Source organism: Prionailurus bengalensis, chromosome E3, assembly GCF_016509475.1.
Source record: "Prionailurus bengalensis isolate Pbe53 chromosome E3, Fcat_Pben_1.1_paternal_pri, whole genome shotgun sequence".
NCBI classification, from domain to species: Eukaryota; Metazoa; Chordata; class Mammalia; order Carnivora; family Felidae; genus Prionailurus; species Prionailurus bengalensis.
The window spans coordinates 24,962,666-24,988,245 of record NC_057357.1 but is presented as its reverse complement, the minus strand read 5'-3'; the positions used below and the strand labels follow the sequence as shown (position 1 = coordinate 24,988,245).

The 25,580-nt window shown below is 44.3% G+C and overlaps 1 protein-coding gene across 6 annotated transcripts; it reads left to right on the top strand.

Moving 5' to 3' along the window:
- The first annotated feature begins 602 nt into the window (after window positions 1–602).
- Window positions 603–19,984, top strand: LDAF1 (lipid droplet assembly factor 1). 6 transcript variants are annotated; one of them, XM_043560331.1, is made up of 5 exons: window positions 603–751; window positions 3,332–3,531; window positions 11,160–11,328; window positions 13,356–13,494; window positions 18,282–19,984. In XM_043560331.1, exons 2-5 carry the CDS (start codon window positions 3,436–3,438, stop codon window positions 18,361–18,363), a joined length of 486 nt encoding a protein of 161 aa, XP_043416266.1. In that variant the 5' UTR covers window positions 603–751; window positions 3,332–3,435; the 3' UTR covers window positions 18,364–19,984. The 6 variants fall into 6 exon arrangements, with proteins under 6 accessions (XP_043416266.1, XP_043416267.1, XP_043416269.1 ...); XM_043560332.1 differs by having other exon boundaries at window positions 611–751; window positions 3,313–3,531; XM_043560334.1 differs by having other exon boundaries at window positions 611–751; window positions 3,158–3,531.
- Window positions 19,985–25,580: the final 5,596 nt, after the last annotated feature.

Below are 25,580 nucleotides of genomic sequence, written 5' to 3'. Positions count from 1 at the left end.
CCCTGCTCTATGGGTTTGGGGCCAGGGAACGTGTCTGGCTCTGATGTAGAACTGAGGGACTTAGGTTTAGACTTTTTCATCCATTAAAAAAAAAAAAAAAAACAGAGATAATAGCTGAACTCATCTTTAAGGATCCCGCGGGTTCGTGACTTCTGCATGAAAAGTAATGGCTAACACCTTCCAGTAAAGGCCATACCTCATTGTTGGGTGTCCTGAACTCCAGGAATGCTTCCAGAAGAGTTGGTAGAGGTGTAGGCATTTAGGCAGGGGAAGCCCTAAGACTCTACACAAACCCGTGCTCAGAGGCCAGCCCACCTGTGTTGGCGGTGGCATGGGCACTCTCACCTCAAGCCAAGGGTGGGGGACGGGCAATTCCTTTTGGGCCTCAGTTTCCTCATCTGTAAAGCTCTCAGGGCCTGTTGGGATGGCTCCAAAACGCTGAGGCAGAGAGCACGCTCGGCGGAGCGTGGTGCGCGAGGCCAGCGCGCGCCTTTGCTGGCTCCGGCTCCCTCCGGCAGCAGGCGGGAAGAGCCGAGCCGAGCGAAGTTGGGGTAGAAGTCGGCAACCGAGGGGCGGGGGAAGGGGCGGGGCGACGGCGGAGAAGGGGCGGGACGCGGCGCAGGGAGGTGGCCGGCCGGGACTGGGCAGGAAGCCGGCCGCAGCTCCAGTCAGTGCCGAAGAGCCTTCCTTCCTCCTCCTCCTTTACCTTTCCGCCTTTTCCCATCTCCCTCAGCTCCGGTCGCAGACACCGGTAAGTGTAGCCGCCGGGCCTTGGTGAGAGCTCGAAGCTTGGGTGGTAGGATACAGCATGCCTGGGCTGGCTAGACCCCCTCGCGGGGAAGGGCAAATGAGAAGGCAGTGGGTGCCTTGCGGTGTGGTCCCCTGTCCGCTGTTTAGTGAAAAGGGACGTCTTACCCCTTCGAAGCCTTAAAACGGGCTTGGAGTGCACACACACCCTCACATCCACCACTAGATTTGATAGCAGACTTGCCAGTCCCATCCCACCCCCGAAACCCTGCCCCTTGGGGAAACCTGGCTGGGGAGTCTCTAAACCCTTTCCGCAGGATTATTGAAAATGGGTGCCCACCTTCTCAAGGGGTCCCTCCTCTCTACCGAGGGACCCTCTCCCTTGTCACTGCAGAGAGGGGAGCTCCAAGTAACAAAGGTGTATTCTTTCCCCCCAAATTAATGACAAGAGTACTCCACTCGCCCCTGAACTTTCGTTTCTCAGCCTCCGTGCTCTCTTGTAGGCGGACCACCCTCTCCACCTGCATCCCTGCCGCTTCCCCCAATGCCCATGGATCCCTAGAAGCAGGGCGCCTCCTCCCCCTCGCGGCTTCGAAGGCTGAGAGACTTGGAAGCTGATGGGGAAGCGGCCTGGGTAGGCCCGAGGCGCCCCGCATTCCTTTTCCCCAAAAAGAGATGCGCCGCCGCCTTGCCCTTCTAGCTGGAACGCTCCGGGTGGCCGTTAGCCCCGGGAGGGGCGGGAGTGGAAGAGCCGTGGCCGGGGGAGGGGGACGGGAAGGTTGGTTAGTGATCTCTTTGGTCAGCCGGGAAGGCGGAGAAGGCAGGTAATTTATGGGCTGCGCAGGGTTAAGAGATTGCCGCCTTCGGTTTGGAAACTTCTAAGTGCCTGGGGAGACCCCTCCGTAGAGTGAGTGATTAGGCAGTCTGGGGATTGGAAGCCAGGTGGATGTATTTCACGGCAATGGCCCACGGCCTTCTACCCACTCTGGTTCCCATCGGACTTCCCTAACCGGTCTGGGTGGCCCTTGGGTTCCCTAAGGCCTCTGGAGACCAGTAAGGGGAGCTGGGCTTGTTTCTGCCCGCTGCAGAGATGAGATTAGGGGAGCTGAGTCCTGGGAACATCCCAAATCCAAAATCTGGTCGAGTAGCAGCTTCAAAGACAGAATATGGCTGTAGAGGGGTTAGTCCTTTACTGTGCAAAACGTTCCTGTTTCACAAACGGGGTTGTAGCAGAAGCACTCTAGCTGGGGTAATTAAAATGGACTTTAATTTTCATTCTAGGCCCTAGTGGTATTAGTAAGTAACCCCTCCCCCCTTAACTCACATAATTACCATGTGGTATAGTCAATATGGTAAACAAATGTCGGCATCACTCAGTTAATTTTGGCCACTGTGACAGGATCTTTGAGGCTTTTTTACTATCAGTAGCAAGAGGTCATTTGTAAGGAAGAAATTGTGTCCAGCCCTCCAGTTTTGGAAAATACAAAATAAGAACAATATGTTTTTTGTATGAAAATCCAGTAAGGGTTAAAAAAAATAGATATCTAATTGAACAAATTGGTTTTATAAGTTATATGTGATTAGGACAGTCCTGGAAATTAAAGGCTGTTGAGTCAGGGAGTATATTGTAGCTAGGTTTCCCCTTGAGGCACCTCTTGTTAGGAGATTTACAAGTAAATAGAGAATGATTTATGATGCTGTGTAATTGGGAGCCAACCTGTTAATGTGGGTAGTGAATAAAGTGACCACCATCATTGCTTAAGAAAAGCTTTCTGGGGGGAAAAAGGCAATGGGACTTAAAATAGTGTTTCACCTTTCACCTTTCTTTGCAGCAGTTTGTCGGGCTAAAAAAAATAAACGTAAGCCCCCAGAGATAATATCATTAATATTTTGGTATTATATGATACATATCCTTCTAGGTCTTTTATTTTACTATGGAATATAGACGTAAAATACTAAGGTTTACGTAACAGTGTGGGATATCTTGTAATTTTTTACTTATTACCATGGATGTATTTTCATATCACTAAATGTTCATATTATCATTATTTAAAATGATTATTTGTTTATTTTGAAGGGGGTGGAGAGGGGTAGGGAGAGAGAATCCCAAGCAGGCTTTGTGCTGACAATACAGAGCCAGATGCAGGGCTGGATCTCACAAATTGTGAGATCATGACCTGAGCCAAAAGCAAGATTCAGACATTTAACTGACTAAACCACCCAGGCACCCCTTCACATTATCATTTTAACAAGTAACGAATACTCCATTTTATGAATTTGTCATTATTTAACCAATTTCTTACAGTTGGCTTCTTTCCAATGTTTTGCTGCTTATTACATACTATAAATACGATTGCACTGCACATCCTTTTTGTATGTTTTGATATATCTATTTGATTATCTCCTTCAGATTCTGGAAAATGAATTGTTGGAAGAAGGTGTGTGCACTTAGAAATTTTGATACATACGGCCAAGCTACCCTCCACCTGCACACCTACCATCAATGAGTGAGGATAGTAGAAGCTTTTGTTGAACTGGCTAGGTGAATACTACTAATGGTTTAAGTTACTTCCTGTTTCACCAGTGACAGCAAGAGACAGGGTGACATGAGAGATTCGACTGCACCCTGCCCTGGACAGCTTACAGATAGAAGAATTAACCCGTAAAGAGACTGAAGTGGGTTTCAGGATGGCAAAAGAAGACCTCCCGAGTACCTCAAAGGACTTGCAGGAACTGCAGAGGAAGCTGTCTTTGCTGATTGAGTCTATCCAGAATAACTCAAAGGTCAGTTTCCAATCAGGATATGTAATGGAAAAATCCCAAAATAACACCAGCTTGAACAGCATAGAAGGTTATTTCTGTCTGAGGTAGAAGGAATTTGGAGTAGGTCAGGAATCTTTCTAATTCACCACTCTGACATGCCTAAATTGTGATCTTCAAACTCATTGTCCAAGATGGCTGCTAAAGTATCAGCCACTGTATTCACATTTCAGGTTACAGGATGGAGGAGGGAAGGGGAGAAAGACTTGCAAGCCACTTCTAATTTAAAGGGCCTTCCTAGAAGTCACACACAGGCAGCACTTCCAATTATATCTCATAGAACAAAATTTAGTTGCAGGTCTCCCCTAGGGGTAAATGCAGTTCTTTAGATATAGAGGGTGGCTCTCAGTCTTTGCCACAGATACCTTCCTGTTTTGTTTTGTTGTTAATTTTGCCCTGTTATCCTGAGACTGAGGGGCTAAAGCCTACTTTAAGATTTGAGTCCAGTTTTCCACTAGAAACCCAGTGTCCAATAGAAGTATGATAGAAGCCACATATGTAATTTACAATTTTCTAGTAGCCACATTTAAAAAGTAAAAAGTAGGTGAAATTAATTTTGATGTATTTAGTCTAATATATCTAAATATTTCAGTATGTAATCATTATAAAAAATTATTAATGAAAAAAGTCATTGAAACGTTCTACATTATTTTGTAGTAAGTCTTCAAACTCCAGTGTGTATTTTACGCTTAATGGCACATCTCCATTTGAATTAGCCACTTTTCAGATGTTCAGTACCCATTCAATGGCAGTGGGACTTGATATGGTATATTCTGCTTTCTTGAATTTTTATCTTTCTTGCCTTCTTCTGTGTGTCACTCAGCATTTTGTCCGGAAAAAAAAAATAACAGCTCTCAGAGATAATATTAACATTGTGTTGTATTTCTCTCCAGACTTTCTTTTTTCCCATGCAGTATACCCATAAGGTACATAACGTATATGTAACGAAATGAACTAGTTTGTGATCTGTTTTTTGTATTAGACAGTACAATTCCCCTAGGGTCTATTTGAAGAGCTACCACTTTGCAGTCTAGAGCAATATACTCCGGAGCGATCTTTCCTGGACTCATCCCAAAATGCCTCTGGCCCTCTTGGTGGGTTTACCAAGCTATTTTTAAATTGGCCAAGCAGCTTTCTAGTCAGCAGGATGAGACTCTTGTTACTAAAAGTTAGCTTAGTAGGAAAGGTCCTTGTGCTCATCTTCATGTGCATTTGATTCTCATTAGATGTGTTAGTTAAGTTCTATGAGGTCACCTCAAACAATGAATTCGCAATTTCTCCAGGGGAACTACAGGATTAGGCTCTGGCAAATGTATGGTCACAATATACTCATCAATTGATAAATACATAAACTATTGCATGTGTATTTTTGTTTGAAGGTTACTTATATATATATTGTTCATTCGTTAACATTAAACTCATGGCCAATAGCACTAGAAATCTTGCCTGAACAAAGTATTTTCTCTTAAGGCACATCACAGCCTTCTTACACTTAAGAACGCTAGACAGTATTTCTGCCATTTTGAATGGTGAAATTACCAACAAAAAACAAAAATGTAAGAAAAGGTATTACAGAACCTTCCATCAGATTGACATAAGCATAATTTATAGAAACATCTACTTGTTTGGAGCATATTTAGATGATTTATTTCTCCCAAATAAGTTTTAGCCTTTCCTCAGAGTTAATCAGCCCTTTAAATTCCAGAAAAGAATAGATTGGCTTCTACACAGAGTATTTGTGAAACAACTCCCATCATTTCTTCTAGGAAGCCTCTGGAATGTCAAGTCTTTGTTGTCTTACTTTTAGGCTGAGAGAGTCAGAAACCTGCTCAAAATAGCTTAAGCAAATGAGTAGTGAGGCATGCTGGGACTTTGGAAATGGGAGGCTATCTTAGAAGCCAAGGGCAGGAAGTGAATCAGGATCTGGCAGGTCACGGGGGTTAGAGGTAACTCTCAACATCTTCTCTTGGGCCATGTTGCTCATGTTGCTTCCAGTTACCGTTTTTCCTTGTGCATCACCTTCATTCTCCTCTCTCTACAGCCTGGCTTTCTTGACTCTTCCATTCACATGGGCCAGTGTGACTCCCCAGGCTGGTACCTTCAACTCCCTATGTCTCCCTCCCTGAAGCCCTTTAGGAGCCTTCTCTGGGAATGTCTGATTCCTAGGATCAGGCTTGACCAAGTCACCTGTGGCCAGGTTGGTGACAGCTGGGTAGGGGCTTCTCATTTCGTGGAGAGAAACATGGCTCCAGGGGCCTACCCCTATTGTGGGAAGGGACAGTGTTCAGAGAGGTGGGAAGAGAGAAGGAACATGGGCTGGGCAGATGCCCCCTGATGGCATTTTCACTTGTGGATTACCTATGACTAACTAGTTTTGCTCCCATGCTGGCCCACAAGGGATGTTTTTGAACTAACCTCTGAATCACGTACCAGTGGGCACCCAGGGACCGCGGTCTGGGAGAAACTGTTACCCAGCACCTTGGAGTTGTCTTTACCACTGGTTTTATTTATTTATTTTTAGTATGAAATTTATTGTCAAATTGGTTTCCATACAACACCCAGTGCTCATCCCAAAAGGTGCCCTCCTCAATGCCCATCACCCACTTTCCCCTCCCTCCCACCCCCCATCAACCCTCAGTTTATTCTCAGTTTTTAAGAGTCTCTTATGGTTTGGCTCCCTCCCTCTCTAACTTTATTTTTTCCTTCCCCTTCCCCTTGGTCTTCTGTTAAGTTTCTCAAGATCTCACATATGAGTGAAAACATGTGGTACCTGTCTTTCTCTGTATGACCTATTTCACTTAGCATCACACTCTCCAGTTCCATCCACATTGCTACAAAAGGCCATATTTCATTCTTTCTCATTGCCAAGTAGTATTCCATTGTGTATATAAACCACAATTTCTTTATCCATTCATCAGTTAATGGACATTTAGGCTCTTTCCATAATTTGGCTATTGTTGAAAGTGCTGCTATAAACATTGGGGTACAAGTGCCCCTATGCATCAGCACTCCTGTATCCCTTGGGTAAATTCCTAGCAATGCTATTGCTGGGTCATAGGGTAGATCTATTTTTAATTTTTGGAGGAATCTCCACACTGTTTTCCAGAGCGGCTGCACCAGTTTGCATTCCCACCAACAGTGCAAGAGGGTTCCCGTTTCTCCACATCCTCTCCAGCATCTATAGTCTCCTGATTTGTTCATTTTAGCCAGTCTGACTGGGGTGAGGTGGTATCTGAGCATGGTTTTGATTTGTATTTCCCTGATGAGGAGTGACGTTGAGCATCTTTTCATGTGCCTGTTGGCCATTGGGATGTCTTCTTTAGAGAAGTGTCTATTCATGTTTTCTGCCCATTTCTTCACTGGATTATTTGGTTTTCAGGTGTGGAGTTTGGTGAGTTCTTTATAGATTTTGGATACCGGCACTTTACCAGTGGTTTTAAATAATCCGATGCCTTTGTCCTCCTTCTCTCTGGTAGCAAGGGACACTGATTGTCTTTTGCATTCTGACACCAGGGAATTGGCCTGTCTCCTAAACAGTTCCATATGGAGCCTTCATGTCCTTAAATACTGGCCACATCACCCCTACTTTGGAACCTGCCATACTCAGGCAGGTTTAAAATAAATTGTGTGCAGTTTAAAATAAATTTCCTTTGACCTTGGGCAAGTTGCTTAGGGTCTTTGAATCTCCATCACCTCTTCTCTAAAATAAGCAATGCCAGGCTCATTGGTTTGTTGTGAGGTGATCTCAGAAGCTGTTTAGAAAAGCTGTGGCACAGAGCCTGGCACATAACAGTGCTAGTCTGTCCAGCCTGGCATTCCTGAGTTCTTCAGCACAGCACCCTCCCTGTAAAATCCAGGTTGGATGACATGTGCCTGCTTCCAGGATAGGGATGGAAAATTGCAGTTCATGTTACTGAATAATAAGCTGTCCCACTTTCCATCCTCCCATTGTATCCCCCTCTATTGCCATGAGAATAAGAAGTTAATTGCTATGTTCCAATTCCCTGGATTTAAATAAAGTTCCTCCTTACCTGCCTGTGAGTGTCTTAGGGGGAAATAAATGAGGAAATACATTGAAAGCACTTAAAACCGTGCTTGGTGCCTGAGTGTTTCATCAATGTTCTCTATTATTTTTTTTTATTTCCTTTTTTTATTTTAGAGAGAGAGTGAGTGGGGGAGAGGGGCAGAGGGAGAGAGAGAGTATCCTAAGCAGGCTCAGCAGGACCCCGTTGCAGGGCTTGATCCCACAATCCTGAGATCATGACTTGAGCTGAAATCAAGAGTTGGATGCTCAACCGACTGAGCTGCCCAGGTGCCCCTCTATTATTATTAGGTGTAACTGAATCCTATCCTCCTCTTCTATGACAGACTGGCCTAAGTAGGGCCGTACTTCTTAGGGGAAGACAATTGCTGGGCTTAACTGCATCTTAAAATGGTCTCTCTGCATATCTGAATGATTCTGTTTGTTGGTTACAGGGCCCAGACTCAGAAGAGGCTAAGAAAAAAATAGATTCTTTTAGGGTCTGGAAGAATAGTCCTACTTTTCTCCTTTTGGATCCCCAGGCCAAACTGTCCCCAAGTCCTATTGATTTTTCTTTTGTCATTCCACTTTCATATTGCCATCAGCCTAGATTTGCCCATCAGTGTCTCTTGCCTGATTTCAGGCGAATTCTCATAATTGCCTTTTGCACATGACTGCCAGGTTCATATATCTTAAATTAGTACTTTCATGATATCATAGTCCTGCTCAAATGCCAGCAGTTTGCCTCCTGTTTTTTTTCTAGATAAAGTTTAAACAAGTGCTTTACAGTGGAAGTACTGTGCAATGTGTGTATAGAGTTTTAAATTTGCTAGTAGTCCTATTAAAAAGCATGAAATGTGAAATTACTTTCAATAATATATTTTATATAACCCAAAATATCCAAAACAATATCATTTCAATATGTAATAATATAAAAAATTAGTGGCGAAAGTCTACATTTTTTTAAGTTTATTTTTTATTTTAGAGAGAGAGCCAGCGTGAGCAAGGAAGGGGGGCCAAGGGGGAGCGAGAGAGAGAGAGAGAGAGAGGGAGGGAGGGAGGGAGGGAGAGGAAGAGAGAGAGATCTCAAGCAGGCTCCACGCTTAGCATGGAGCCCGACTCAGGGCTGGATCCCACAGCCATGAGATCCTGACCTGACCTGAGCTGGAACCAAGAGTTGACACTCAACTGACTGAGCCACCCAGCCACCCCAGTCTACATTTTTAAATATACTTAGTGCACATCTCAATTCAGGTACTAAATATCCATTGAAAATACTTGATCTCAGGGCGCCTGTGTGGCTCAGTCAGTTGAGCGTCCGACTTCGACTCAGGTCATGATCTCACACCCTGTGAGTTTGAGCCCCGCATCAGGCTCTGTGCTGACAGCTCAGAGCCTGGGGCCTGCTTTGGATTCTGTGTCTTCCTCTCTCTCTGCCCCTCCCCTGTTCATGCTCTGTCTCTCTCTCTCTGTCAAAAATAAATAAACATTAAAAAAAAAGAAAATACTTGATCTCTTCAGATTTCATGAAATTTACATTTGAAAATTTATTTGAAACCTACTTGACCTATTTGAAATGTAATTAAAAATATTCCTGTGACTGAAGCATATATCCATTTTTAAATTTAAGTTAAACTAAGTTAAAAACCTAGTTCATCAGCCATATTTCAAGTCTTCAGTGGCTACATGGGGCTACTGTGCTGGATGGTCCAGGTGTAAACTCATGAGCCTGGCATTCAGGTGTTCCAGCCTCATCTCCCCACTGTGGTTACTGGGTCTCTTGATTATAAGGGTCAGAGAGAACAGTTCAGTCTGTCAGATGATGCCTTGGGTGGTTGGAGGAGTTAATAAGAATGTATGTGGACTAGAGCTGGAAAGCAATCAGGACTTAAGACAGATCCAGGGACCAGCCCCACTCCCGTGACCCGTTCTCTCACCTTCAGTTGACTTAACAGGAGAATCTCATTGGGTTCTGATTATGTGAGCTCGCATTCCTACTATAGTCACCTCTGGCTAGAGAAGTTGAATAGCCAAATCTGGTAGCTTTTCTCAGGAGGAGCTAGAGGCAGTATAGCTAGTGGGCATTGTGCCATTTTTGTGGCCTGACAGGAAGTGAAGTTGTTCATGCCTGGAGAGTTCTAAGGAGGCAGTGCTGAAGCCCCAAGACCAAGGGCAGTGGCTTCTTGGAACAACAGCCTTTTCTGGTTAAGCAGCATGAGCACTATATTTTGATCACTATCAACTTCAACTGCAAAACCCTATTGCCTTCTAGCTTGCCTCCAGATCCCCACTATTGGAGTCATTAAGAGGTACGTGTGTTTTGTGTAGTGGCATCCATGATCACTGTAGCTTGAATTTCCTCTTCATTTCAGCTGCTGGCCTGTAAGGCACTGAGGAGTGAGACCTGGGAAGGACCAGTTTTGATGGGGAAAAGTTCTTGATGGAACATTGTAAGGGAACTGGAACCAACATGTCAGTAGTGAGGAGAGAGACAGCATGGGGCTTAAGAAGAGGGGCGAAGCCCATCCTTGTGGGGTTGTCTAGGGCCAGTTCTCTATTAAAGTGGCCCTTCCCCATTGAGCCAGATCCAAAAAAACCCTTTTGCCTGGTGAAGGAAGTTAGCTTGTTTATTAACACAGCATAAGCTTGCAGGTGTCATCGGACTATGTCCTGACTGTGGTATCCAAGTTGATGACATAAAAGCATTTTTTCCTAACAAGGTGAAGCCATTGCACACATTAGACATTCAGAATGAAGAGATTCAGCTTTGGATGCCTAGATTTTGCCACTTGGAAACCGCATGACTCTAGGCAAATGCCATTGCTTCTCAGACTTTAATGTGCGTACAAGTCACCTGGGATCTCATTAAAAATCAACATCTGGGGGATGGGGGCGCCTGGGTGGCCCAGTCGGTTAGGCATCCAGCTTCACCTCAGGTCATGATCTCACGGTTCCTGAGTTCGAGCTCCGCATCAGGCTTTCTGCTGTCAGCGCAGAACCCACTTTGGATCCTCTATCTCCCTCTCTCTCTGCCCTCATCTGCTCATTCTCTCTCTCTCTCTCTCTCACTCAAAAATAAACATTAAAAAAAATCATCTGATTTAGCAGATCTGGGGGAGGGCTTGAGATGTTGCATTTTCAACAAGCTCCCAGGTGATGCCAAGTAGCTAGGACTTAACCTCTCTGTGCCTCAGTGGCCTCAACTATGAAACTTCAGCTGTGAAGTAGGAGATAAATGGTGTGTACTTTACATCCATGTGTACACATGCTGAGGGCCTCTTCTGAGAGGGTGTGTGTTAAGCAGTAGAGCCATGACCAGGTCTTTCCTACTTTCATAAGACTTAAAGTTGGGTGGGACCCTCAAACCTGCCATCTGCCTATAGCTACCTTAAGCTGTTGCCAGGGTGACTCATGTCTTGGGAGAATTGTTAGTGTTGTTGACTTGTTACATTACTTATGAGCCATCCAACTTCATGGCCTTTGCTTATATACTTCCTGCAGCTCAGGTGGGTCCATCAACCTGGGGGTCAGACGTAGCGTTTAATCCTGGCTCTTTCTCCTTTGCCTGCAGGTGGTTGCCTTTATGAAGTCTCCAGTGGGTCAGTACCTGGACAGGCATCCTTTTCTGGCCCTCACTATGCTGGTGTTTGTTGCTGTGTCGGCCATTCCTGTTGGATTCTTCCTGCTCCTTGTGGTGCTTACCTCCCTGGCTGCTCTTGTGGGAGTCATTTTACTGGAAGGTATCCTGCTCATCTATTCACCCCCTTGGAAAATGATTCAATTGGGAGCACAGTATTTATTTGGCACCTGCCACTGATATCAAAGTTTCCTCTTATTGAAAAAATCAGAATGACCAAGGCAGATTGTCAGAGTAGTTAAAAGATGGACTCTGGAGTCCACATTAGAATCCTACCTCCACAGGGGCGCCTGGGTGGCTCAGTCGGTTAAGTGTCCGACTTCAGCTCAGGTCATGATCTCGCAGTCCGTGAGTTCAAGCCCCGCGTCAGGCTCTGTGCTGACAGCTCAGAGCCTGGAGCCTGCTTCAGAGTCTGTGTCTCTCTCTTTCTCTGACCCTCCCCTGGTCATGGTCTCTCTCTCTGTGTCTCTCTCTTTCTCTGACCCTCCCCTGGTCATGCTCTCTTTCTCTGTGTCTCAAAAATAAATAAACGTTAAAAAAAAATTTTTTTTTAAAAAAAGAATCCTACTTCCACCAACACAATTTTGGACAAGTTATTTATCCTCTCTGAACCTCAAACTCCTCATATGTAGAATGGGGATGATATAATAACTGTCTCAAAGCATTGTAAGGATTGAAACTCATAGTTCCATAAAGTATTTAGCACAGCCCATGGCACCTAGTAGCTTCTAAATGAATAGTAACAGTCTATTTCACAACTAGTTACTGAATATCCGTTGCATGCCAGGTACCTTGCTAGGTAGTAATGTTTCCTCTTCGCCACCTTTCCTCCTGAAGTCACACTGCCAACTGTCAACTTCTCCTTTTGTTGCTAAGATAAAATTACTGAGAAGGCAGATCTGACCAGCTCAGTTTGCCTTTTCATATCAGATCACAAATCACAAAATACTGGCCAAAGAGGTGGTTGCCATTGGGTCAGGCAATCACCTCTGATTTATCCTACGGCTTCCCAGGGTTAAGATCACGCAGAGTTGTTTCCCTGCCTGGGGAACTGTGGATAAGGCAATTTATACTCAAAGGAGAAAGTGAGCATCATAGGCAGATGAGCAAAATACAGCCTGGCAGAGTAGCTGTTCACTAAATATTGACGGATAGAGAGACGGATGAATGAATGAGTGGAGGAATGAATGAGTACTGCAGCAAAAGTAAATTTAAGGAGGGGAAGAGAACCACTGCATTTTGGTGTATCATGCAAAGTTTAACAGAGGACAGGATTTACAGATCTGTAACAACTCTTGTTTCCTTTGGGGAAGTAAAGACTTTCTAAACAGGAGGAACAGCATATATAAAGCCTTTAGAACAGTAGTCTGGAACTTGAGTGTGTTTAAGTCTTACTTGTGTTTTTGAAGATACAGACTTCTAGGCTTCATCCAGAGATTGTTAGTAGTTCTGGAGTAGGGTCCAAAAATCCGAAATTTTACAAGCCTTCCTGATGCATCTGATTCTGATACAGTGGTTGTTGGCCACACTTGGAAAAACACTGATCCAGGATTTTGCAAATCTTTGTAAAAAGGCAGCACATCCATTTATATTGTCTGATTTCCTTCCTTTTCAAGGTCCGTCCCTGAAATTATATCACTGTAGCCATGAGGATGGAGTCCTGAGTTATTTGACCACTCCCAAGGCAAGGAAAAGGGTATTTGCCTTGCAGTGATGCCCACTTGGGTGGTTAGATTACCTCCTTTTTTAAAAATCTTTTTTTAATGTTTTGTTTATTTTTGAGAGAGAGAGAAAGAGCAAGCGAGCAAGCAGGTGAGGGGCAGAGAGAGAGAGGGAGACACAGAATCCGAAGCAGGCTCCAGGCTCTCAACTGTTAGCACAGAACCCGACACGGGGCTCAAACTCACAAACTGTGAGATCATGACCTGAGCCGAAGTCGGACACTAAACCGACTGAGCCACCCAGGTGCCCCTAGATTACCTTCTTCTAAAGTGATGCTGGAAACCTGGATCTTTATGGGAAATCTCACCTAAAAAGTCTGAGTTAACTGTCATAAGCACAGTGGCCTTGGGTCTGGTAGCTTTCAATCTGTTTTGGCTGAATGCTTCTCCTAACTATGCTTTCTTCTAGGACTGGTCATCTCTGTGGGTGGCCTCTCACTGCTTTGTGTCCTCTGTGGCTTGAGCTTTGTGTCACTCGTCATGTCAGGGACAATCATGGTGTCCTACGTGATGGTCTCCAGCCTTGTCAACTACTGGTTTTCTCCCAGGTAAATACATGTCAGTGCAATAATTTAATCTTTACCATTTGGGGGATTTTCACAAATAATACCTTAACCCTATTTGGTTAGTAAAATTGTGAGAGGCAGGTGTTCCTTATTCCATATACATCAGACATCACATGGGAATTTACGATGGCGTTTCAAACAACCACCACACACAATTACTCATTTTGTTGTCATGGCAACTCTGAAGTAATTGTTACTGGTTCCTTTTAAAAGATACCATTAAATTTACAAAAATTCAAATTAAGGGTTTTTGCGGGGGGCAACTGGAAATACTCAGCATGCATGTACCTCAGGATGATGCAGGGGGCCACAAATCTGCTGTTCCCAAAGTCTGTCTTCATTCCCTTTGCTCTTCAGAGTGTGTGTGTGTGTGTGTGTGTGTGTGTGTATCTCATCATACTGAGTGTGTTATCTTGTGTTTGATTACATGGATTATGTTCCTACATTGTGGCTCCTAAATGCCAGCTACACTTCATCTGGGCCTTCACTGAAGGAACAGTGATGTATTTAAATGCTAGAGGGAAAACCAGCCATACTGAGATTAGTGTAAGACAGTATGTTTGTCTATAATGGACTGCCCTCCTAAGGGATTTTCAGAGATTTTTTTTTTAATGTTTTTTAAATTTATTTTGAGAGAGAGTGTGTGAGAGCACAGAAGGGGCAGAGAGGGAGAGAGAGAATCCCAAGCAGGCTCTGTACAGTGCAGGACTTGATCCCACAACCATGAGATCATGACCTGAGCTGAAATCAAGAGTCAGACGCTTAACTGACTGAGCCACCCAGGAGCCCCTAGAGATGATTTTTTTTTTTTTAATGCTTGATTTTTATCCATTCTCCTTGATGAATTTAGAATCTAAGTCCCAAATGGGCTGTCCATTATGCTTCATTTAAGCTCTTGCTTAATTGATGACAGCAGCTACCCATCAAGCACTTGCTCTGTGCCTGGGACTCTGTTATGCGCTTTCCAGGCCTTAGTTCATATAATCCTCACAACCACCCTGTGAGGCAGGTACTAGCTCCAATCTATGACAACTAAATGAAGCCAAGTCCCAAAGCAAAGTGTGGCAGAGAAGGGACTTATACAAGTCCCTTAACTCTACAAGTTACTTAACTCTACAAGTCACTTAACTCTAAAGCTTCTTAACCAAGATTCCAAAGTGACTCCAAAACAGGAGTCAGCAAACAATGTCTGTAAGGGGCCAGATGATAATACTTTATTTTAGGCTTTGCAGACCATGTGGTCTCTGTTTTAACTCCTCACCTGTGCTGTTGTAGCACAGGTGGCTACATGCCTACAAGTGAGCATGGCTGTGTTCCAATAAAACTTTATTTACAAAAACAGGCAGCAGGCCAGATTTGGCCCAAGGGATTTGCCAACCCTTGCCCTAAAAGAACCTACATCCTGAATTTTATTTTTCTATAGACTAGCCCTTGAACTTCTTACCAAAGTGTTATCCTCTTGTTACTCATGTTGGAAAATAAAATGTGAAGTAGGTATAATTTAAAATACCTCAGGGGTGGTTGTCATAGGCTTGCCTGGTTGATGTCCCTGGAGTTACATTCAGCTTCTCTAAATTGTTTTGATGACTATCAGTCTCAAAGGAGATAAAAGGAAAAATATTAGCCAAAATGTGGCTTATTAAAGCTAATGTTTCTGAGCCCAAATTTCTCCCCACCTCTGAACCCTGCTCTGCTATACTGCAGGAAGTAGCAAAACCTGAATACCACCTACTTGTCAACAAAGAGAGTAAAAAGATATCCAAGAGGGACGCCTGGGTGGCTCAGTCAGTTGAGCATCCAACTTCGGCCCAGGTCATGATCTCAGCGTTGTGGGTTCGAGCCCCATGTCAGGCTCTGTGCTGACAGCTCAGAGCCTGGAGCTTGCTTTGGATTCTGTGCCCCCCTCTCTCTACTCCTCCTCTGCTCGCACTCTGTCTCTCTCTCTCAAAAACAAACAAACAAAAAAAGATACCCAAGATTTCTCCTTTATCTCCTTACAGCCCTCTTCTCCTCCCAACCAAGACCCCTGGACTGATTGTTTTCATTAGGGCAGTGGTTCTCAAGCTTTTTACCTTCTTAAAATGACCCATTTTACCTTCTTAAAACTACTGAATCTCCCCAAGTTTTTGTTCATGTGGTTTAAATGTACCAATAATTACTGTAGTAGAAATTAACAAATTCAAAAAATATTTATTCCTTTAAAAAGAGCAGTTTTACCAGTTGATGTAAATAACATCTTTATAAGTAACATTTTCCCATTACAAAATGAAATGAGTAAGTGGCATTGTTTTACATGTTACAAAGATCTTTAAGGTCTCCTTAATAGAGGTCAGCTGGGTTTTGCAGACCCCGCCTCACAAATGTGTGACTGACAAAGAGAGGAAAGCTTTTTCAGATGACTGTGGATGTTCTTTGATAGTACACCAAAACTCAATACGTGGTAGTTTTGCAAAGGTTAACTGAAATGTGACTTTTTGTAGTTCATTATATTAAAATCTACTGGTCTGTCTTGCACTTTTATTAGATCTTCTATAGTGCGTGTTTTTTAACTTCATGCCTTGCTCATTTGGAGAATATTGGTTCATGGAGTCATGCAGATGTTCCACATATACTGTGAAAACTCCACTGTTGGGGCACTTGAGTGGCTCAGTCAGTCAAGCTTCTGATTTAGGCTCAGATCATGATCTCGCGGTTTGTGAGTTCAAGCCCCGCATCGAGCTCTCTGCTGTCAGCACAGAGCCCCCTTTGGATCCTCTGTCTCCCTTTCTTTCTCCCTCTTCCCCACTTATGCTTTCTCTCTCTTTCTCAAAAATAAGCTTAAAAAAAAACACTCCACTGTTCCTTTGTGGAGAATGAGAGCAACAAAGGCATTGAGCATATTATATTACTATGAAAATAGTTGTCACCTGAAAACCCTTGCACTAGTGAATTCTTAAACTCAAGAAACTCTTACTGAATGTTCCAAAGCATAGGGGGAAGAAAGAGGAACTGTTCACTTTATTCCATGATGCAAATGGGATCTTGACCTTAAAACAAAAGATAATATGCAGCTAAAATTTTTGAAAAAGAAACAAGGGAATAAAACTGTAAGATGTCCTTAAGAAAATGGATTAACTGCATGGTGTCATCTACATACCAGCCACCTTATGTATTTTGGTGTTGCCATGCTTAGCCCATTGGTTTGTGACCTCATGGCCACAAGAAAGATGTTGTGGCTCTGGCTACACCAAGAACATTCAAGGCAGGATGAAGGGAGAAAAAAAAATGAGACCTCCCTCACCACTTGAGTCTGACCATTTTTATCAAGTAAGTGCAGTTTTTCCTAGGACCTCTCCCCATCCTGCCCAAGCTGACTTCCTTGGCTAGAATTGTGTCAGTTGGCTGTTCTAAGCTGGCAAGGAGGCTGTGAGATGGAGTGCTGTTTTCTCAGCTGTGTTGGTCAGCCAAACTCTTGTGTATGCCACAGTTTTCCGCACTGGGGTGTCCATGTTGGCAAAGTTATTTGAAATTCAAAGATAACCTATAGATGCACTTAATATCGATAATGCTATCTCCACTCTCACTCCCCTCAGAAACTTGCCATCACAGGGGCTAAAAAAGACCTATTTGTCTTTCTTTTTGCCCCCTACCTCTCTTCTTTTGAAGATGTCAAGAAACAGCGGATTAATTGGAATCAGAAGATATGGGTCTCAATCCCAGCTCTGCCATTTTTTAGCTGTGTGATCTTGAACAAGCTGCTTAACTTCTCTGTTCTCAGTTTTCTTTCACTGGTAAAATAGGGCTACTCCAACAATCACTGGATTATTGCGAGAATGTGAACAATACACTGAGAAAATGCAGTGTCCAAATTAGAATAGGGGGAAAGGCCATAATCCCTACCCCTAACTCTGTCATTTTAACCTCTTGTGCCCTCAATTTCCATGTGTAAATGGTAAAGCCTCAAATCTGGTGTTTCAAGAAGCAGCTAAAAACAAACCAACAAAGAAAGTCCTGTATTCAGTTTTGTGCATGCTCAGCATTAAAACTCTTTAAAGAGGCCCTATGCCTGGGTAGCTCAGTTGGTTAAGCCTCTGACTTTGGCTCAGGTCATGATCCCATGGGTCATAGGTTCAAGCCCCGCGTCGGGCTCTGTGCTGACAGCTCAGAGCCTGGAGCCTGCTTCAGATTCTGTGCCTCCCTCTCTCTCTGCCCCTCCCCCACCCATGTTCTCTCTCTCTCTCTCTCTCTCTTTCTTTCTCTTTCTCTCTGTCTCTCACAAAAATAAATAAGCCATTGAAAAACAAATAAACATGGGGTGGCAAGTGGTTTAGTCAGTTAAGCATCCAACTTCGGCTCAGGTCATGATCTCACTGTTTCTGAGTTTGAGTCCCGCATCGGGCTCTGTGCTGACAGCTCAGAGCCTGGAACTTGCTTCAGATTTTCTGTCTCCCTCTGTCTCTGCCCCTCCCCCACTCATGTTCTATCTCTCTCTTCCTTTCTCAAAAATAAATAAGCATTAAAAAATAAACATGGGGTGGCTGGGTGGTTTAGTTGGTTAAAGCATCCAATTTCAGCTCAGGTCATGATCTCACTGTTGGTGAGTTTTAGTCCTGCGTCGGGCTCTGTGCTGACAGCTCAGAGCCTGGAGCCTGCTTCACATTCTGTGTGTGTCTCTCTCTGCCCCTGCCTTACTCATGCTCTGTCTCTCTTTCTCAAAAATAAACATTTTAAAAAATAAAAAATAAATAAAGAGGCCGTAGGGCTAACCATTTCCTCTTGTTACCAAACAGACTGTTAACACAACAAAACTCCGGTGGCGACTGTCAGCTTGCTATGAAGTCCGCAGACTTAGAGGGGCTCTACCAGGAATGATCAGCTGAGCGGAGCCAGAGCTTTTTGCAAGCACTTCTCGAAGTCTGTGGATCATACTCAACCCTTAGGATTGACTCAGATGGGGGCTGGGTGGTCAAACACTCCCTGTATGTGTCCTCTAGCCTTTTCTCTTATTTGTAGGATCCTGCGGGGGCAACTTGAGGCCACTTGGTGATCAGTTGCTCTTGAGTCCCTGTGGTTCTGTTGGCTGACCCACCCTCATGTGAGAATTAGCTGAAAATTGCAGTGGCTTGGCAGCTCCTCCCACCTTTCACTCCTCTCCAGTGTGCGGTCTTGACTTTGGCCCCACTCCTTACAGCCAGCAGCTTGACCCCAAAGACTCCAATCTTGTGTCCAAGGGCCCAACTGGGGCAACTATGGTTTCTTTTTTTTTCTTCTATCTTCCTTCCCTCCCTCCCCTTCCTTCCTTGCTTCCTTTCTTTTTTTCTTTCTTTCTGAAATGAGGAAGCTGTTTATTTCTTCACTTCCTTGAAACGAGGTGGCAAAAGTGATTGAAAACAGAACAAATTCTTCTGCCTTATTAGCTTTGTATCAGAAAAACTAGCAAAATTTGGTAATTATGGCCTCTCAGACAAAGCTGGAAAATACAGCCCAAAGTTAACTTTATGGCCAAGGGCACTTTTGAAAAAGTCTAAAGGCTTAGTTCCCATGTTGAGTACTGTTAAGTGCTGTTACTTTCTAAAATACTTGCACTTGACACTTTTGTATTGTTTTCAGGAACTTGTTAAGCCACATCTGTAAAAAGTCCTATGGAAATGCTAAAGGATTACACAAACTTTTAAAATCCCATGGGATTTCTACTTCAGTGGTCTGCTGTGGCATTTTATTAAATATTTATCTAGACGAGCTTCTTAACTCTTTATTTCACCCCCAAGACATCATACCTGCTTATTCCTTCTCTGTTGATTTCATGTCAGATCCCAGGTAATAGGGTTTGTGATAGACACTCCACCCAAAGTGGCTTTAAAAAGTGGGGCGCAGAAGGGGGAAGTTCATTTCACTCAACTAAAAAGCCAGGGGTTAGATTTTCAGGTACTGCCGGATCCAGTGGTGCTTTGAGGCATCTCTCTCAGCCCTCAGCCCTACTTTCCTCCGTGTGAGCTCCTTTTCCAGTCAGGCCCTCCTTACCTGGGCCAGCAACTCTGGCTTTACATCAACCCTACAGTCAGCCCTCTGCACTGGTAAGAAAGCTGCTCTTTTCCAACAGTACAAGCAGATGTTCTTGGACAGACTTGGGTCATGTGAGCAACCCTGAACCAATCACAGTGGCCAGGAGGTTAGACTCTGCTGATAGGGCAGGGCTGGGACATAGGTTCATGGGAACCAGGGATGGTTTAGGTCAGGTCCACTGGTTTCACATAGGATGGTGTGCATACTCCCAAAAGAATATGAGAAGGAGAGGAAATATTTACTGGGCAGACAAACTAAAATAATAAGCCTGCTACTTGTGATAGGGCATAAAGGCCTTCATCTGGAAACTTCTGAATCCCTTGACTGTCATGCCTGTCCCTAAAGGTGGTTTTACCTCTACTTGAGAACAAGAGGTGCCCTTTCTTGCCAGTATTAACAGTTGGTATTTATTAAATGTTTCTTTTCTTCATGCAAGGGTCTGCTATTTTCTGTCGATGGTATCTACCCAGCTGGGTTCTGAGGCTCCAGTAATGGAAAAATGAAAAGGTCCCCAGTCCTGAAGTTCACTTTCTAACACAGGAGTTGTTTAACAAGTGTATTAAATGTTGCTGTATAGCAGTTTACCACAAACTATAGACTTAAAAGAGCATATGTTAACTCACATTTTCAGTGTGTTAGGAGTCCTGGCTCAGCTGGGTCCTTTGAAAGAATACAAACACAGTGTTGCCAGGGCTAGGTTCTCATTTGAGGCTCACCTGGGGAAGGATTCACATCCAAGCCCACATGGTCACTGGCAGCATCCAGTTCCCTGCAGTCTATATGGAACTTCACACCTGGCAGCTTGCTTCTTCAAAGCCACTGAGAGAGTCTCTTAGCAAGGCAGACATTACATTCTTGTGTAGCATAATCACGTACATCTTGTCACTTTCACTGTATTCTGTGGGTTAGAAGCAATCACAGGTCCCAACCACACTTGAAAGGATGGGGTCGCACAAAGGCATGTGTACCACAGGTTGGGATCATGGGCTCTACCTTAGAGTCTACCTGCTACAACAAGCAGACAAAGTATTAGATTGTGGCAAGCATATCAATGAAAGTAAAGGGTGATAAATAACTGTGGGAGGCCAGTTTAGTCATAGCAAGCAGGGATTTCTTCTCTGAACCAAAGAATGAGAAGTTACTGCCATGCCATGAGCTGGGGCTGCGTGTTCCCAGCAGAAGGCACAGGGACACAAAGGCCCAGAGACTGGAAAAATCAAAATGTCAGTGTGGCTGGGCCTGGTAAGCAAAGGGTAGATGAAAGAGATAGGAGTCCATCGTGCACTGGTCCATATAGTAAGAAATTTACACCAATGAGTAAAGGGAAGACCATAAAGTTTAGAGGGACATAGACATGGATGTTAAAAGATCACTCTATAGGCAGTGGGTTGGGAGCTGAAAGCCATTTAGGTCTCCAGAGGCCCAGAGCAGAGGATGGTTGTGGCACCATACTGGGATGGAGGTAATGGAGACCTGCCTCCCTTGGAGAGCCGGCAGCATCTGGTGGTTGATTGCATGTGGATGATGAAGGAAAGGGGGACATAAGGATGGTACCTAAATTTTTTTAACTTGAGCTGGTGGGTAGACAGAGACACTATTTTTCTGAGGTGGGGACTGGGTGAATATTCAAAATCTGCTTTGCTTATATTAAGTCAGATACGCCTTTAACACCAATAGGATGAATCAAGTAGACTGTTGGCTTAGAGTGTAGGTCTGGGCTGAGGATATAATGTTTGGGAGTATTTTCAGTGCTGAGAGCTTTACACAGACATCTTATGAGATGGTCTCCTAGGAGTAGCCAAGAGATCATTTTAAAACACATTTCCGATTATATAAACATCCTTACTTCAAACTCTGCAAGTACAAGGTGCTTTCCCACTACACTTGAGTGAGACCCATCACAAGCTGCCCCTGCTGGCTTCTCATTTTTTGTATGCATCAGCCTCTGGAGTTTAGAAATGAAACTAAGGTTTAGAGCAGAACTGACTCACTAATTCTGCCAAGAAATGTGGCATCTAATCATAGCTTTGCAATTCAGGCTCCCCATAATATTGCCTGGAGCCCAAGGCCTTTGCCAATCAAACAAAGTAAAATAATGTACAGAACCTAGCAGAGTGCCTGCCATAGAACGGGCCCATAAGGCATAGTTGTCAAAATGCACGGTGCACCATCATTTAAAACAGTGCAACAGGAACATGTAAGAGGCCTGTTGTTAGCCAAGCTTGGAGGAATGTTAGGACTCACCCATTATTCAAAAGGTGCCTGCTTTTTAGATATAGTTCAATGTGCGGCTCATTTGGAAAGGTAATTTATCCTCAGAGCATGAAAGCTGTGACTTTATACAGCCAGAATGTTAATTTATCAGTATGTCTCTGTTTTTGCACATGTTGGGTGCGATCTTGAAACCTCTACAAATCAATACACGTTTTCAGTCCATCCTCACTACCACCCATTTTAGAGATGAAGAAGCCAAAAGACTGAGTGGTTAAACTGTTTTAAGGGCACACAGAAACAAGTGGGATTCAAGCCCAGTCTGCCTGACTACAAAACCCACCTGTGTAACCCGTGTACTGTTCAATATCCACTCCTCCAACCTGCCTTTGAGGCCTTCTGAAATTTGGACCCATGCCCTAATAGATGCCGTCTGCGACCGTACCCACATCCTTTGCTGCCGTGTCACTGAACTCCAGAAATCGCCGGTTTCATGAAACGGAATGTGAGCGACTGGCTTCCCCTAAAATTGTCCCCATTGAAGTAACCATTTCAACTACCACTTGTGTGCAGCTTCTGCAGTCTGCTCCGTGTAGAACAGGGTGTCGTAGGTAAGTGATGAATCCCTGAATTCTACTCCTGCAACCGATATTGCACTGTATGTTAACTAACTAGAATTTAAATAGAAGTTGGAAAAGAGAGGAAAAAAAGGGAGATTGAGCCCAGAAGTTGCGGCATTCTGGCAAAGGCAGATCAGGTGTGAGTTGTCCCAAGAAGGTTGAGAATGACTAACGGTACTTTCATGAGGTTCTGCTGTGCTTCCTTGAGCAGGAGAGAAAAGGTGGAGCTAGAGAGAGGACGTAGAATTTGAGAGTAACCTTACCTATGCCATGGCATCCCCCAGAACCCCTGTGCGTGCATGCATACACATATCCTGAGTGATTAAATTATGCGTGCATGCACATGCGTGCACACACACACACACACACACACACTCTGAGTGATTGGTAAGAGCTGTGACAATTACAAATTATTAAAGTGCTTTCTTTGCCTTCCTGAAGGAAAGGAAGGGGGTAGGGATTACATACAAATTTGGTGTGCCTCTTGGGTATGTCATCAGGGTTGATATTATCCATCATGTGTGTGGCAGAAAAGTTGAAAATCAGTGGTGTTGAGCATCCCCTTTCCAAACCTCCCTTTTTGAAACATTTCCACCTTCCACAGTCCAGCTTAAATTGAAGTCATGTCTTGCTGTGTGCACTGTCTTTATATGTACAGCCCTTGTGGACCAGGCATGGTGAGCAAGTGACAACCTCTCTGTGTGTTGACTTCCTCAGTCTGTAGTGAGAATGCTACCCACCCAGAATCTTTGGGAGGTGGAGGCAAGTGATCTCTAGATTATAAAAGTGCTACAACACAGTGGAACAATTATACCCTTGCTCAATGAAATTGTCTCTTGTTTGGTTCTATTCTCTTGCATTTGTCCTTCCTCCCACCCTGCTTACGTGCCTCCTCTCCACCAGTGCTCTGGGGATGGAAACAAAGTCTGTCTATTCACTTTGGGTAACCTATAACCTTATACACAGAAGCCCCTGAACAACATTTTCCATTGACTAGAAAGATCAAGAAGTCTGGATCTATAGCCTGTTCCCGTCTGGCAGCATCTGGAGGCATTTTTGATTGTCATGACTGTGTGTGTGTTTGGAAGAGGGGGTGAGGCTGGCATCTGGTGGGTTGAGGCCAGGGATGCTGCTAACCATCCTACAGTGCATATGACACCTCCTTACAAAAAGATTATCTGGGCCCAAATGTTGGTGCCAAGGTTGAGAAATCTTGATGTAGACAAATAATGAGAATTAAGAGCATTAGGCCAAGCAAGGCACAGCTCGTCTGGGATCAGAGGCTGGAGTTGGCCAGGTCTGTGCTAGAGCAGCCAGTTACAGTAATGGCATCAGGAAAACACCTTCATGTTTGTGAAACAAACATTTCAGGTTTTCAAAGACCTTTCACATCGATTACAATTTTTGACCTTTCACAACAGTTTTGCAAGGTCACTCTGTTCCAACTTCATGCCATATTCATCAGCTGGCAGAAGAGGAAACTGGGCAACAGTTTGCCAGAGGTCTCACGGCTGGCTGGTGACTACCCCATCACCAGCCTGCCAGGTCAGGCACTGTTTGTTCATCTCTCCCTGCTTTGTTGTTAAAGCAGAAATGACATGGGGCACCTGGGTGGCTCAGTCGGTTAAGCTCCAACTTCAGCTCAGGTCATGATCTCACAGTTCATGGGTTCGAGCCCTGCATTGGGCTCTGTGCTGACAGCTGGGAGCCTGAAGCATGCTTTGGATTCTGGGTCTCCCTCTCTCTGTCTGCCTTTCTCTCGTTCTCTCTCAAAAATAAATAAAAATTGGGGCGCCTGGGTGGTTCGGTCGGTTAAGCGTCCGACTTCGGCTCAGGTCATGATCTCGCAGTCTGTGAGTTCGAGCCCCGCCTCGGGCTCTGTGCTGACAGCTCAGAGCCTGGAGCCTGTTTCAGATTCTGTGTCTCCCTCTCTCTGACCCTCCCCTGTTCGTGCTCTGTCTCTCCCTGTCTCAAAAGTGAATAAAACGTCAAAAAAATTTTTTTAAATAAATAAATAAATAAATAAATAAATAAATAAATAAATATTACCAAAAAAAAAAGCAGAAATGACAAGGCTGGCTGTAGGCATTGTTCAAGTTTCCAAAATGCGGGAGGAGACTCAAGGTCCTATACATATGCTATGCCCCTGTTTAGGTGCTGGAGCTAGCTTCAAGCCGCATTTGATACCCTTAAAAAAACAGCCCTTATGCGCCTGTTTAGGTGCTGGAGCTTCAAGCCCCATTTGAAACCCTTAAAAAAAAAAACAAATGGATCAGAAGTGTTTCCTAAAGAAAGCGCTTAATTTCTGAGCCAGAAGAGGGAGCTCACGTTCAGGCAATACGAAGCTGGGCCAGCAGGGAGTAGCGCTAACTGGAAGATTTTGACTCACACATCAAATGTTAACTTGCATCCATTAATGTGCATTGTTAATGTGCATTCGTAACAAGGAGTCCTGCTACAGGGCAGATTCTGAATCCTTAGGTCTGGAGCAGGACCTGAGTTTATGCGTTGCTTACCAGCTCCCAGGGGAAGCCTTGCACAGACCACACACCTTGGGTAACAAGGTAATAAATAGATTGCCTCTTCAGTCCTCTCCTGAAGATGCACACCTGAGGCCAGACACTGTAAGTCTGCAGTACCAGGGCTAGAACCCATGTTTCCTGCATCCATGCTTGCTTCCTGGCATCTTCCCTGCCCCTGTGACCCTAACAGAATTAAGGGAGGAGGATCCATTCCTAAGTACGGAAGAGAAGAGACCATACTGTCTGCTTTGAATTGGTAACCTCATAGATACTGCCAGTTATTTTACCAGAAAAAGATGGGTTTATTTGTGAATAAAAGAGAATTGCAATTGGGGACAAACAGCAAAACTGTAGGTAAGTCCAGGTTACAAGGGAGAGGCATGCTTTTTTTTTTTTTTTTTTTTTTTAATGTTTGTTTTTGAGAGAGAGAGAGTGCAAGCTGGGGAGGGGCAGAGAGAGAGGGAAACACAGAATCTGAAGCAGGCTCCAGGTTCTGAGCTGTCAGCACAGAGCCCAGTGTGGGGCTTGAACCCACCAGCTATGAGATCATGACCTGAGCTGAAGTTGGATACTTAACTGACTGAGCCACCCAGGTGTCCCCCCCCCCTCTTTTTTCAGAGAGAGAGAGAGCACGTATGCATGAGCATGCAAGCGGAGACAGAGGGAGAGAGAA